At 33.7% G+C, this 16,451-nt stretch overlaps 1 protein-coding gene across 4 annotated transcripts in view; it reads left to right on the top strand.

Annotated features, from left to right (window-relative positions):
- The window catches only part of CHD9 (chromodomain helicase DNA binding protein 9), a 113,356-nt gene that overhangs the window by 7,203 nt on the left and 89,702 nt on the right, over positions 1 to 16,451 (top strand). For 3 of the 4 annotated variants that reach the window (XM_054570332.1, XM_054570333.1, XM_054570330.1), the window contains exon 2: positions 7,983 to 9,601. In XM_054570332.1, the coding sequence (XP_054426307.1) occupies positions 8,144 to 9,601 (1,458 nt within the window). In that variant the 5' untranslated portion in view covers positions 7,983 to 8,143. Of the gene's footprint in view, positions 1 to 6,040; positions 6,087 to 7,982; positions 9,602 to 16,451 lie in introns of all 4 variants that reach the window. The other variant, XM_054570331.1, reaches the window with a different exon arrangement.

Here is a 16,451-nt window from a genome sequence, read left to right on the forward strand (position 1 = left end):
ATTACAGCAGTTTTATATTCTCAAGGTTATAGTCCAACAAGAGACACTGTATTTTCTTGATCCTTAAAAATGTTTGGTTTTATAAAACAGAGTTAATAGTACACTATTTTAGAGGGTATGGTTTGGAAAGAAGAAAATGTGTATCTATAACTTCATCAAAGACATCTTGAAGGAAACAGATGCTTTTGGTCAGAGACTTCAAGGAGGGCAATTAGATGCTACATGGTCTCATTAAAGTAGTGGGGAAATTGGGCTTTATATCTTTATTTTATACCAGTATTAAGAAAAAAGTAAAGGAGTAAATTAATAGTAGTCAAAGGAAAATGGAATTGGGTTTCTTAAGGAATTGAATGTAAAATCACATTTTAGAGAATATGTTGAGGAAGATATGTCAATATTTGACTGAATTTGAAATGCTAAGTAAGTTGATGATAGAAAGAGATCACGGTATAGAAACTGGTATCTATTAAATCATCTTAAATAAGAAAATCAAAAAGCCATAGGAAAGAAAGCCCAAGATAGTGTAGTGTCTTAGAGGCTAAGAGAATATCCAGAAGGCAGAGGGGTTACTTGAACTGAGTTTGGAAAACGTTTAAACAGCCTTGTACTATGGGCCAAGCAGGGTGGTAGGTGGTACCTGAAATGAGTAAGTCATAGGCCTTTTTCTTTTGAGCATTCAAAGGCTAATAGTATATGATAGATGGAGATGCATAGATGATTGGAGGCTTCGTACAGAAGATAGCATTTGAGTTTAGCTTCTGCTTTGCTTAGTAATGGCAGGTGTTTCTTAGTGGTCATAGATGGATTCAGAGAATATTCAGATTTGTCTAGAAGATTATTATTCGTATTAGAAAGTATAGTTGCAGTGATTTTATGGTGTCAGAAACTAAAGTACAAAAGGCTAATAGACAAATGGGTTTTTGGAAAATGGAGGCAGTGGATCACTTATTTTCACTATTTGTCATTGATCAGAAGGCTAGACATAAAATGGTTATGCTTGTTCAGTTTTGTTCAGGTAGGGGAGGACTGCTGATACCTAAAGGTAGAAGGGAAGCAGGCAATTCCAAAAGGATGATTGAGAGAGATGGGATGTGTGTGGGTCTAAGACCTTCAAAGGGTAGATGGAATGGTATTAAAAAGTGAAAGATTGGTCTTTGGAGAAGAGTCCTGCATCCTCTTCTGTGAAAAACTGGAAGAAAAAGGGAGAGATGCAAAGGCAAATACATGGATTCTACAAAGACAATTGGTGAAATTGCAATTGGAAAGCCTGAGAAGGCAGTGAGGCAAAATTGTCCTGAGGTGAGAATGGGGAAGTTAGGATTGAAGGCCTTGGGAGAGAGAACATAAAATAACTGCAAAGAGATAGCCTAGACATGGGGGGAAATTAGTGTAAACATTTGTAAGCAAAAGCAAGGACCACATTGAAGGTCAAGGTTAACATTAACCTTGTATTAAGATACTAGGCATATAATAAATGTTACAAGCATTCAGAAAATAAAACTGAATTGGACTGAGGCCTGGGAGATAAAATCTCAATGGTTATGTGAATATAGTATGGTGGGCTGAGTGAGTGGAAAGGGTTGGAGATTATTAGCAAAAGCACCTGACTGAGGAGATCTGGAGAAGCTGAGCAGTAATGGGAGGAGTTGAATGAATGACTGACTGTGGGCTCTTGGGAAGTCAGAAAATACATAAGTCTGAGAGAAAAAGCAACATTTCTTAGGCACCTAACTATGGTGTAGGAACTTCTAATGTATTGGGTTAACCCAAAAGCTTGTGTGTTCTTATCTGTAAGATGGCTCTAGTAGCATTTAGTTGCCTTTAACTTCATTTGAAACAAATTTGTTAGATTGTATTGTGACGGTTGTCATATCAGCATGCATTAAAAAAAAAATCAGAATTGGTGAATTTTTGTGTAGCCATGTTAAGATTGAAGATGGAAGAAAAACAACATTTTTGGCATATTATGCTTTATTACTTCGATAAAGGTAAAAAACATAACTGAAATGGAAAAAAGTATTTGTGCAGTGTATGAAGAAGTCTCTGTGACTGGTGGGACCTATCAAAAGTGGTTTATGAAGTTTCGTGCTGGGGATTCCTCACTGGATGATGCTCCACGGTCCAGTAGACCAGTTGAAGTTGATAGTGATCAAGTCAAGACATTAATTGAGAACATTTAATCATCATTCTACCATGTGCGAGATAGTCTACATACTCAAAATATCCAAATAAATAAAGTTATTGGTGAAATGAAAAGTGTGTCTTTTATTTTATGAAAAAAGTAAATGGACTCTTTGGCCAACTCAGTATTTCCAAACCCTGCAAAAACCCTTCAAGCTAAATGGTGATAATCAAGCTGGTCTCAGTTTTTAGTGTATTTAAAACTTTGGAAACTTTCAAATTTAGATCAATTTCTTATTTTTCATATTAATTGAAAATTATTTTGCTTTAGAATATATATTTATACTTAATTTAGTTGTGCATATAATTCAGGACTATTTCAGTTAAACGACTTGGCCTGATTCAGTAGCAACTGAGGAAACTTGTAATCTATTTTCAGTATCAGCCAAAAACTAATTGTCCTCAAACATTTTTTACCAAGAATAGAGGTGACACTGTGTTTTAAAGATTTTCATTTCTGTGAGAGTCAAAGTAAAACTAAATTAAATGTGAATGCCAACAATATGTAAGTAATTGAATTTAGTAAATGGCTATCTGCATAGGGAGATGTTAATATAAGCATTAGATGGTTGCTATTTAGATGAGTAGTTTTCAGTTCTTTTAACCAAGGAATCCTTTGTTTTTTAAAAATCCTATTTGAAAGCTCAATTTGTAAAATAAGAATATTCAGGGTGGAATCTTTTATTGGGGAGGAAATGGGGATAGGGAGGTCTAAAGCCTCTCTTCCTTTGCTGACAGTGAAAGAAGCACAATTTGAAAACAGTGTTTACACATTGGTTGATATAGATTATTTACAATGCTTCTGTAATACCAGTACTGTTACGATCTCCATTTCACAGGTGAAGAAACTGGCCTTCAAAATGACTAAGTGATTTATGGAAGATTACACAGTTAATATGAGATAGAGCTAGGATTCCAACCTAACCAGTCTGTTTTCAGAACCTGTACTTTTAACTACTTTGCTTATAGGGCCCTTTGTAGGGTGACTTACCAATGAAAGCAGGATTCTTTGGGGGATAATGGAATTAAACTTTAAATTGCATCACTGAGCCATTTGTGTGTGTGTGTGTGTGTGTGTGTGTGTGTGTGTGAAAATATAACAATTTACTGTTAACATTTTAAAGAATACAGGTCAGTGGGGGAATTCTTAAAGTAATAAAATTGAAATGTTGCTTAAAAGCATGCTTTGGAGTCTTAACTTTTGGAATAACTATTAAAGATCAAGAGGTTTTGTTTTGTTTTATGTTATAAAATTTTTTAATTCTTGAAAACATTGGAGTATTCACTATCTGCCAGAAATTACACTAGTAGATGTTAGGGATACAACGAGGAGTGAGAATCAACCACTGCACTTGTCACGTTCAGTAGGGAGAACAGATAAGTAGACCAAGAATAATAGCACAGTGTGCAAGGTGTGGAATACAAAAATGATTGCTTACCATTTTGAGGGTCGGTGGGTGGGTGTGTGGGGGTGTGTGTGTGTGTGTACAGGCTTCTGAGAGATGGTAGAACTTATAGAGGTTAAGTGTAATCTCAAAGACGGCACTTTATCAAATGAAGGAAGGTCGGTGATGGGAAGTGATGTTGTAGGCATTGAGAACTTCCTGTACATATTAATGAAGATGTGAGAAAATTGGGTGAATTTAGAAACAGGCCTCACTTGAGAAAGTTACTTTTGAGAAAAGGATGGAATGAAATGAAGTTAGAGTGTACACAGCAAGTGCAAAAGTCTTGAGGAAGGAGCATGCCTTGGCTCTGTGTGTGTGTGTGTGTGTGTGTGTGTGTGTGTGAAGCTGTAACAGAAAATTTGCCATTTTAACCATTAAGTGTACAATTCAGTGGTATTTCCACTTACAGTGTTAAGCAATCATCACCACTATCTGTTTTGAAAGTTTCTAAATTTTTTCATGACCCCAAACAGAGACTCTACTTATTAAATAACTCCTTACTTTCTCTTCTCCCTAGTCCCTGGTAACCTCTAATCTTTGTCTCTATGAATTTGCCTATTCTAGATATTTCATAGAAGAGGAATTGTACAATATTTTTCATTTGTGTCTGCTTCTTGTATTTAGAAATGATTTATTCATGGCTCACCCAAGTTGTAGCATGTGTCATCAGAACTGCATCCCCTCTTTGTGGTTAGATAATCCATTTTATGTATATACCAGATTTTGTTTATTCATCGGTTGATAGACACTTGGATTATTTTCAGCTTTTGGCTCTTGTGAATGAACATTTGTGTATAAATATCTGAGCCCCTGTTTTTAATTTTTCGGGGTGTATAGTGTATACCTAGGCATAGAAATGCTGGGTTACATGGTACTTCTATGTTTAACTTTTTGAGGAACCGCCACTCCTTCCCACAGTGGCTGTACCATTTTCCATTTCTCCAGCAACATGTATGGGTTTCAGTTTCTAAATATCCTCCCCAACATTTGTTATTTTTCATTTTTTATAGCATCCCTAGTAGGTATGAAATGACACCTCATTGTGATTTTCGTTTATATTTCCCTAATGACAGATGATGAGTTTTCATGTGTTTATTGACTGTTTTTCTATATCTTCTTTGGAGAAATGTGTATTAAAGTCTTTTGTCCATTTTAAAGTTGGGTTGTTTGTCTTTATAGGACTGAATTGTGAGAGTTCTTTATAAATGCCGGATATTAAATCTTTATCAGATATGATTTGCAAATATTTTCTCCCATTTCCATCTTGTCTTTTCATTCTCTTGATAGTGTCCTTTGATGCACAACTTTTTAATTTTTGCGCATTCTAATTTATGTCTTTTCTCTTGTCCCCATGCTTTTGGTGTTATATCTAAGAAACCATTGCCAAATCAGTCATAAAGATTTGCCCTATGTTTTCTTCTGAGAGTTTAATAAGGGTTAGATTCTGTGTTCCTTAGATTGCATATGTATTTTATCATGAGTTTTTCATTTCTACAAAAACATCATTGGGATTTTGATTAGAACTGCACTGAATCTGTAGATTGCTTTCGATATTATGGTTGTCTTGACAGTATTAAGTCTTCCAATCCATGTACACAGAATGTAATACCTTTCATTTATTTGCATGTGCTCTAATTCCATTTAGCAATGTTTTGTTGTCATCAGTGTCCGTATCTTGTCCTTCATTAAATTTATCCCTAAATATGTTATTCTTTTAATACTATTGTAAATGAATTGTCTTCTTAAATTTCCTTTTTGGAATGTTGATTGCTTTCTTATAGAAATACAGCTGATTTTTCCACATAGATTTATATCTCACAGTTTTGGTGAATTTATTTATTAGCTCCAACCATTTGTGTGTGTGTATTTATAGTTTTCTAATAGATCTGTGATCTTTGAATAGAGAGAGTTGTACTTCTTCCTTTCAAATATGGCTGCATTTTACTTATATGTTACCTGTTTTTTTTCTGGCTGGATCTCTAGGACTATATTGAATAAAGTAGTGAAAGTGTCTTGTTCCTGATCTTGAGGCAGAAGCTTTCATTCTTTTACCATTGAGTTTGGTGTTAGCTGTAAGTTTTTCACACATGGGCTTTATCATGCTGAGGAAGTTCCTTTTTTTCCTTTTACTGAGTGTTTTAATCAGGAAGGGTGTTAGATTTTGTTGTCCTGCTTTTTCTGCATCTAAAGATGTTTTAAAAAGGTATTTCATTAATTATAAAATAAAAATTTGAAGTGGTATAATGTCATGGTTTAATTGGCAGCATTTTTTTTCTTTTTATCAATTAATTGATGATCCTTATATTTTGCATATTGGATTTGATAACTTCCATTGTATTTCTTTTGATTTTCCTTTTGCTAATCATTATTATACAAAAACAGAGACATTGCTTTCCTTATTAATGCCTTAGGTATACAGAGATGTTCCCTAGTCTAGAGTCTGAAGATGAATAAAAGGTATGCTTCAGAGAAGTGATTTAACCTACATTATTATTATTATTTTATTATTATTATTAGGCTACTCTTTTTTTAGTTCAGACTGCATAGCTGTCCATCTGCTTGGTCTCACAATTATAAAATCTGAAAAAATTCTTTTATGTATTTCACATTTTCTGAAATCATATTTGTTAAAGCTCTTCGATACCATTGTGATTGATAAGTTCATTTCTAGGTTAAATTAATATAGATTTTTATAGTTTTTACTCCTAAGGATTTTTCAGAAGTATTTCTCCAGCCCTGGCTGGTGTGGTGGCCCAGTGGATAGAATTCCAGCCTGTGAACCAAAGGGTTGCTGGTTCAATTCCCAGTCAGGGCACATGCCTGTGTTGTGGGCCAGGTCCCCAGTAGGGGGTGTGTGAGAGGCAACCACACATTGGTATTTCTCTCCCTCTCTTTCTCCCTGCTTTCACCTCTGTCTAAAAATAAATAAATAAAATCTTTTTTTTTTAAAGTGTTTCTCCATTTAAATAGCAGCCATTTTGTTCAGGAAATTTACATTTCTTAATATAAACCTCAAAAATAAGAGCTATGAAAAAGAGTCTTAGGCCTTTGCTATTTTTTTAATAAGCTAATATGTAGATGAGCAATAACCTTCATTTGTAGTTTTCTAAACGAGACAGTGGGAGACAAAACCCTAAATACCTTTGTTAAAAATGTTTGGAATGATACAAGCCTGTAACAAAATTGGCTGGCCATTTTATATTAGCAAGTAATCTATTAGATCCTTCCCACACATATCGATTATGTGTGTATGTATAAAAGTACTTATTTTTTCTCTTGAGACTATCGTAAGACTAGTTTATTGCTTAACTCAAGTTTCTGTTTGTTTTTGCCTCACTTGATTGTCACTACACATTTATTTGCATAGTTTAGTAACTATAATAAACACGTGTTCATTCCAAGTGATTTAATTGGGGGGAATTTAGTGGCAGTGTAGTGAATATAACTACTGACAGGAAGGTGTTTGGTTTTGCTACATGGATGTCTAAATTAGTTGGCTGTCCAGAAGGCTGATCTTTCATGGTAGGTGAGCAAGAGGACCATGGTAGCAATATGTAGGGACATCCCAATATATCACATGTCTGTCTTGTTTGTCAGTTTATTAGATGGCTACCTTTTTAAAAAGATTTTATTTATTTATTTTTAGACAGAGGGGAAGAGAGCAAGAGAAACGTCAACGTGAGAGAGAAACATCAATTGGTTGTCTCTCACATGCGCCCCCACCAGGGACTGAACCCACAATGCAGGCATGTGCTCTGATCAAGAATCAAACTGGCAACCTTTTGCTTTGTGGAATGATGCCCAACCAACTGAGCCACACTGGTCAGGCTAGATGGCTAACTTTTATTTCATTTGGGTCAGCTTATCATGACCCCATGTAGTTGTTCTCTTGAATCATTTTTACATGTCGTATGAAGTAATAGACTTATCGGCTCAAGAGGCCTAGAGAAAAAGACTATAATGCTAATTTGAGAGGATCTCATGTCAACTTTCATAAAAAGACATAACTTTGAAGTGTAGTACGTATCTATTTTATACATTCAAGAGGTGCTGGGGAGTGATGGCCATTTCATGGTTTGGGATGGAGTCTGACATACCATTCTCAAGTTAAGTTTACATTCCGTTATAGTATATGAACTTCAGAATAAAGTAGTGTAAATTATTACTCTTAAATGCATATAGCCACGTCCCCTGCACCAGCATTTTTTAATTGTAGAAAATAATGAGCTATTTACAATAAATTATCCTACCAGACAATGCACTCTGAAGATGTTTTTTAAATCATATATAAACTTTATAGAACTTAAATGAGTACTCATTATTAAACTTCAATTGCTTTTCTTATTTTTCTAGGATTCTGACACTTCATGACATGTCATTATCTAGAGCGTGATGAACATTGACCAGTTTCGGATTAGTTGATGACCTTTGGAAATGATCCAAAAATATCTTCTACCGAGAAGCTGAATATACATTTGGAGTGAACAGTCCAGATTGTTACTGAATTTTTCAAGATGACAGATCCAATGATGGACTTTTTTGATGATGCCAATCTTTTTAGTGAGACCTTAGAGGGTTTGTCAGATGATGCATTTGTACAACCAGGACCTGTTTCACTAGTTGATGAATTGAACTTGGGTGCAGAATTTGAACCTTTACACATAGACTCATTGAACCATGTTCAGGGTACTCCAACACATCAGAAAATGACTGATTATGAACAGATAAATCAGTTTGATTCAATGAAATTTCATCAAGTTAATCAGTCTTTTGGTAGCCCAGCAGAACATGTGCTCTCTCCACACTCTCAGTTTAATTGTTCTCCCATCCACCCCCAAAACCAACCCAATGGTTTATTTCCAGATGTAGCAGATGGCAGTCCAATGTGGGGCCATCACACAGCTTCTAGCATTACAAATCAAAATGGGTCTCCTTTTCACCAACAAGGACATTCTCACTCTATGCATCAAAATAAAAGCTTTGTGGCACACCATGACTTTGCCTTATTTCAGGCCAATGAACAACACACACAGTGTACTTCACTGCGATCACAACAAAACAGAAATAATCTTAACCCAGGGCAAAATTCTCTTAGCCAGTCCAAAAATTTTATGGATGTTAATGTTTCTGGTCCACACAGAGTCAGTGTCAACCACCCACCACAGATTACTAATGCATCTACTTCACAACAGTCTCTTTTGATGCAACAATTTTCTCAAACATCAAATCCGTCAGCACACTTTCTCAAGTGTAGCAATCGGCAAGAAGGAAATTTTAATGGACCTTCTCCAAATATGACTTCTTGTTCTGTCAGTAATTCACAGCAGTTTTCTTCACATTATTCCTTTTCTAGTAATCATGTATCACCAAATAGTCTTCTTCAGTCCTCAGCAGTTCTTGCACCCAATCACACAAATCAGACTTTATCTGATTTTACTGGAAGTAATTCCTTTTCACCTCATAGGGGAATCAAGCAAGAATCTACTCAGCATATGCTAAATCCCAATACATCATTGAATTCAAATAATTTCCAAATGTTGCATTCATCACATCCTCAGGGTAATTACAGCAATTCAAAATTATCTCCTGTGCACATGAACTTCCCAGATCCTGTTGACTCAGGAACTCAAATGGGCCATTTCAATGATCATGTAGAAACTAATGGCTTCTCATCTTTAGAAGAGAATTTACTTCATCAAGTGGAGTCCCAAACTGAGCCATTCACAGGACTTGACCCAGAAGACCTCCTTCAGGAGGGTCTCCTTCCCCAGTTTGATGAATCAACATTTGGGCAAGATAATACAGGTCATGTTTTAGATCATGACCTTGATCGGCACTTTACTTCACATCTCGTAACAAGGCCTTCTGACATGGCTCAAACTCAGTTTCATACTCAGGCTCGGAGTTGGCATTCATCGCTTTCTAATCATCAGCATTTACATGACAGAAATCGCCTATGTTTACAGCGACAGGTATGTAGCTCTTATTTTGGTGGTTTGGGGTAGGGTGGGCTTTTCACTGAATCAGTTTTACATGACACAAATCAAAATTGGTCAGACAATACTATTAAATGAATATGCTTATTTTGACGTAGATTTCTGTTGCTGAGACAGTCTTATTTGAAAGTGATTCATGGACGTGCTCAAAGCCATGGACTTTTTACATTTAGAAAATTTTAAGGTTTTAAGACCTTGGAAACTTTCGGTTCTCAGGCTGCTAATCAATCCACTGAGCCATACCAGCCAGGGCTAACCTTTGGAACTTTGACTTATGATTTCCTTTAACAGAAAGATTACAAAACAAATGAAAACTTAACCATAATTAAAATGAACACAATAGATTGGGAACATTTTATTGCATACATAATGGACACAGGATTAATATTCCTATGAAAAGCTCATGCAAACTTTTAAGAGCTCAGTTGATAACTAAAGCAATATAAGCTGAAATTCACAAAAGAATAAAATTTGGAAAAGACTATGCACCTTTAATAATTGCAGCATGGTTTTATTTTCACCTAAGAGAAAAAATACTTTAAATGTAAATACTGAATGCTGGTAAATTTATGGTGAAATTGGAACTTAGAAAGGAATTGGGCAGTATATTTGAGTGCAAAATAGTTTATTACAATAATCCAAACAACAAAAGTAATATACACAAAGATATTTATCTTAAAGGGACAACTGATGACAGCATAGTCTATTATCATATCCATATTAAATTTAAATTAGGCATTAAAAAGGTTGAGGACTAACACTAAGAATATGTTGATAATAGAGTAAAAGCATAATTCAAAATTAAAATCATAGTGAAGTGGTTAAGAGTGAAGGCTCTGGTACCACACCACTTGGGTTAGAATCTTGACTCCTCCTATCACTTAGTAGCTGTGTGATTTTAGCCATTTATATAATTTCTATGTGTCACTTGCTTCATCTTTAAATGTGGAATAAAAATAGGATCTACTAGGGCTTTGTAAGTTAAAACATGTAACATTGCTTAGAACTGTGCCTAGTATATTGTAAACACTTAATAAATGTTTTCATAATTGTATTTTTAATATGCATGAAAATGTGCTTGTGAAAAATATCAAAAGGAAATGGATTAGTGTAGTGAAATTACGCTTTTCTTTCGTTTTCTATAGTTTTTGTCATGAGACTATATTACTTTATATACTGTAAGACTGTATTTGATATCATACTTTATCATTTCCCTGAAATCTTTTTAAATTAAGGATTCATAGTACTTCAGTACCTTGGTTACCTGTGAGATTGGGTGAACAATGAAATATGCCACAGTTCTTGAAATTAAATATTTAGGGACCATTTTCTCATTTCAAAGACTTGAAGTATTTGAAAAAGATAAAATCTTTATCCTTTCCTTTGGGTTGATTTTAGTTCTGTTTCAAATGGTATTTTCATTACATTTTTAAAAATGTCTAGATAGATTTTAAGATACTTAAAAGGCACTTGTAAACCCTTTCTCTCCCCTTCTTTTTGTGGCCTGAGTAGATTATGATTGTGCTCCCTCTGCTGGAAGAGGATCTAGCATCTTAGTTGGACTCTGGGAAAAACCTCTACATTTGAGTGTAGCGCCATCTATTCACATTATACATGTAGATTTCCGACTGATTTGACTAATCAATTTGTATGGCATATAATTGAAGTTAAGAAACCTGAAATTTATTAACTTATTTCTTTTTTAATTTTAATTTTTATTGAATTTATTGGGTGATATTGGTTGACAAAATTATATAGGTTTCAGATGTACAATTCTACAACACATTATCTGTACACTGTATTGTGTGTTCACTACTCCAATATTAGCTTCTCTCTATTTTTCTAAGGCCTTGTCTTCCTTTAAATTTTTTTTTAATTCATGGTTTTTAAAACATTCTGGCTTTAAAAAGAAGACTCCCTTTAATAGATTTGAAATGAATGGAAGACAATTATAAATAACTGAAGTAGTCCCTAACACTAGTATAGACAGCAGGGACTGAGAGAAGTTCTTTCCAGGCCCATCCGGAGCAACCTTTCCCAAGTCCTCTTATTCTGCACTGATAGATCTAGGCGGCTTTAATTAAATCTCACCTTTTTGTTTCTGAGTTTATTACGTGTTCAAGATTCTGATAAAGGGCAGTCCGTTTAGAATACTTTTTTGACTTACTGGGAGTCTGTTCTCAAGTTTCGTATTGTTTGTATTAAGAGTGGTATTTGGGAGTTGCTGATTGTGGGAGTAAAGAGGAGAAATGGATTGGTAGAGGAGGTAGGGGATTATTACTCTGATTATGATGATTGTGGATTGCATATAGCTTTTACATGCACTGAATTAGTGGTTACATGTCCTAAATATATGAAATTCAAATGATTTAATGTGTGTAATGTATGACAAATTTTGGCAGAACATACAAGTTTTGTGCCTGTGTCCTTTTTGGCATGTTATGGATGGTAATGGTTACTACATAGTCCAAATGTTATATTAACGAGTTCTTGTATTAGTATGGTGCTTCCCCAGCTTCTAACGGGGAAAAGAAAACCCTTTTTTTAGGTTAAAAAAAACTTTTAATTGCAGTAATTTCATTTCAGACTAAATTAACATTATTAAATATGTATAGAAGTTAAAAGATTAAAAATAATAAAGTGGCAGAATTTTTGGTTTATCAACATTTAACAAATGACATATTTGTTATAGCCAAAACAATATACAGGGTGGGACAAAAGTAGGTTTACAGAAGTAGGTTTGTATAGAAAATAATAAACAATAAATAATAACAAAAATAAACTGTTCTGTGTACTCACAACTGTAAACCTACTTTAGCTACACTCTGTATTCTTTAGTCTGTTGTTTGAAAATTCATGGGAAGCACTCTATTTAGACTTACAGAAAACTTCAGTTAGAATTTTGGGTATGTAAAGAATACTTCTAATTCTTGCTATTTCTTATTCCTCAATGGAGATAGCACAGTTGTTGATATAATAATTTCAGGTGTCTTAGAGTACCCTGATGTCTTTTGTCAATTACAATAATAGTGAATATTGCTGAGAACATTTCTTATATAATTGACTCTAGAATATTACCACATAAAAAAGAGAAGAAAATAAGTGAGATGATACAAGTGTTTCTAAATGTAACTGCTTAGAAAACATAATAGAGAAAATATTAGCTTATTTTTATCTCTAATTTTTATTTTATTTTATTTTGTTTTTTTAATAAAGATTTTATTTATTTTATTTTTAGACAGAGATGAAGGGAGGGAGAAAGAGGGAGAGAAACATCAATGTGTGGTTGCCTCTTGGACACACCCTACTGAGGACCTGGGCTGCAACCCAGGCATGTGCCCTGACTGGGAATTGAACTAGTGACTGTTTCCCTTTGGTTTGTAGGCCGGTGCTCCGTCTACTGAGCCACACCAGCTAGGGATCTAATTTTTAAAGCAAAGGAATTTTGAGAGGTTAATAGTATAAACTTTTCATTGGTCTCTTATTAAAATACTTTCTGCTATTTCATATTGTAAATTTTTTTTTATTTTCATGTTTATTTGTGAAGTGGAAACATCATGGAGCACTATAATCTCAATGTTTATAAATTAAATTTAATATAAAGTTCTATAGCTATGAAAAATACTGTGGGATAGCTGAAATAGCAATCAAAACAGGAAATAGATTTGAAGAATTTAAAACAAAAAACCCAGGAAATAGAATTTTGGGATGTACATAATTATTTATAATTCCTTGTTGGCTTTTGTTCTCTAATGAATTTATTACTTTATTTACTACCACGGAGCACATTTTAACATATTAGTTTTTTCTGAAAAAAATTAATACATGATTATTATTTAAAAAATGGACCATATGAAGACAAACAAATGAAAAATAAGTTACTTGTAAGATCACTACCAAAAGATAATACTGTTGACATTTTAGTGTGTAGTCGACATTTTTACTTTTCCAGTGAGATTTGTTGTCTCTCTCTCTCTCTTCTCTCCTCCACCTAACATACTTTTGCACTTTTAAGAAACAAAGTTAGGATCATATAATGCTGCTTGGCAAACTTTTTTTTTAATGTTCCAATTAATATGTTGCAGATATTTTTCATGTCATTAAATATTTTTCCAAAAATAATTTTGAATGGCTGAATAGTTTGCCATTGTAAGGTTACTAACGTGCCATATAAAAGTAAGATTATTACTGAGATCCGGAACAATCTGAATCAAGATAATTAAAATACTTTTAAACTTTTCTTACATATATGACCATAATAATTCAATTTAAAGTAGGTACACAGTAACTGCAAAAATTATAACACTTAGAACACTTAGCTTGTGCCAAGCACTGTTCTAAATACTTAACATATATTAACACTTTGATTCCTCATAATTGTTCTTTCATTTGGATATGGTTATTTCCTTCAATTTTCATGGGAGGAGACTGAGGTAGGGAGAACGTATCCCAATTCATACAGCCAGTGTGTAGACAGCCAGAGAATTCAAAGCACATTTGACTCCATTATATATATTCTTAACCACTTTTGCAATACTTCCAAGTACGTTAATGCATTGTAATATATAATATACTAAATGACTTTTCCGTACTCACCCTGCCCCTTTCTCAAAAATCTACCTTACTGATGAGGCAAAATCTTGCTTTAGAACCTTTAAATGGAGAAGATTAGGCATCTCATATTTCCCGGCTATAATGGCAAGTGGCTTATCTATTACCAGAGGAAGAAACAACCCCAAAACATAACAAAAATAAAAAGTAAGCTGAAATAGCTATTGCCTCCAAAATTGTTTTGACATTTTTTATATGGTTGTCTTTAATATGATGAAAACTAATGCCCAAAAAGTAAACCTGATAATTATCTTCAAATGTTTGAAAGAATTTAGAGATCAGAATGAGATGTACCAAGTGGAAGTCATAGATAAACAGATTGTCATACAGTATAAGGAAGAAGAAATAAAGTGCTTTCACTGGAGGTAGGGAGATAGAATGACTCAGATAGTTCACAGGAGGAATTCTTACAATGGATGGAAAATAGGCTATATTGGTAGGTTTGTCTTGATTCTTAAGAATCCATGGTTGTAATTTTGGATTTAAATGTATGCACATATCATTCACATTGCCTGTTTAGCTCCTAAGTGACGATTACAAATAATGAAGATAAAGAAATAGGACAAATTCTCTACTGTCAAACAATGTCAAGGAATTATTTATTATAGATGAATAAATTTTTCAGATGCTTAAAATACATTCTATTAAGTAGCAAAACCTTTGATTATATGGCTCTTTTTTTTGCTCCAGAAGGTAATGATGATGATAGAATGCTCAGTTAGGAAAAGATAAAGAGAAATCTTAGATTTTTTAAAATAGCTAAGTCTTATATGTTCAGATTTGTGATGCTATTCTTATACCTCCAGGAATTACCGTCACCTAAGTAAGAATCTGTTGGAACACATTAGATATCTGAAAATTATCTTAAACATAGCTAATTTTGTGTGTAATTATTTTTAAAAAGAGAAGAAAATCTATGTAAAACTAAAGAAAGCAATTTGTTATTCTATTCTCATACCCATTGAACTTGGAGGATCCCAAGCTCTTTGCTAGTTCTTTTTTTATGTCATAATTTTTCCTAAGTCAAAAAAGCAACAGATTTATGAACAATTTAAGACCTTGTTAACTCACTTGTACCTAGACAAAAAGGAAGAGAAAAACTACCTAAGTAATACTTAGATTGCCCCCTTAAATAATTAAAATTCTTATAAAGTACTACCCCTCTATTTATCCATATTTGTTTAAGTCTTCATGTGTTTGGCATGATGTTGCTTATAAGAATTTTCAGAATTCTTAGTTGTCTAAGCCAAAATACAAAATAGAAATTCTGTATAGGAATTAACCTTTTGGTTGCTTTTTCTTTTTCAGTTAAAAAGGGGTAGTTTTTGGTTTTGACATTTCTGTCAAATCTTCTGGATTAAAATGTTCTATCTGAACTGGGAAATTTGTGGAATATTAACTAGTTCTAATGATCTTTATGAAATTATGTACTACTGTATTATAGAAGAGTTGAGCTCTGCACTGCCTGCCAGGGATCAGAGTAACAGAAACTCTGGTTCTTAACAGTAGCTTTAAGGCTATCGATCTGTAACATGCATACTTAACAGTGAGAGGTGGACAGGAAGTAAGATCCAGGGATGGGAAGGGGCATTAGTTGGTGAGAAATTTGTGGATTAGTGCAGTATGCAAAGAGCATGACATTCAAGCCGAACTTCAAAGTAGGTCTAACAAAATTCTGTTGTCTTTGATTGATGAAGTGTACTCCCAGATCCCTTCCGAACTCTCAGTCATTTCCTTATCATTATAATTTCTGAAATTGAAAATAATGTGTTAGGGGCTACTGAGCCATCAAACTTTATTCCTATAATGGTAACATGAATATAAAATTTCTTTGGAATACTTGTATGGGTGATCAGGTTTCTTTGGGTAATTGGACTGAAATGATTTTAAATTAAGGAAATATTTTAATACAATAAGATGTGGGTAATATATGGAAAAATAGAGTAAGCACATAGGAGGCTTGGACTGCAGTTTTCAGTTTAATAAAATCCACAAATTTCCCAGTTCAGATAGAACATTTTAATCCAGAAGATTTTACAAATGTCAAAACCAAAAACTAGCCCATTTTAATTGAAAAAGAAAAAGCAACCAAAAGGTTAATTCCTATACAGAATTTCTATTTTGTATTTTGGCTTAGACAACTAAGAATTCTGAAAATTCTTATAAGCAGCATCATGCCAACTCTGCAAATAATACCTTGCAGATTTATTATGCA

Source organism: Pteronotus mesoamericanus, unplaced genomic scaffold (assembly GCF_021234165.1).
Source record: "Pteronotus mesoamericanus isolate MK-2021 breed Mesoamerican mustached bat unplaced genomic scaffold, CSHL_Meso_final contig_202, whole genome shotgun sequence".
Classification (NCBI taxonomy): Eukaryota; Metazoa; Chordata; class Mammalia; order Chiroptera; family Mormoopidae; genus Pteronotus; species Pteronotus mesoamericanus.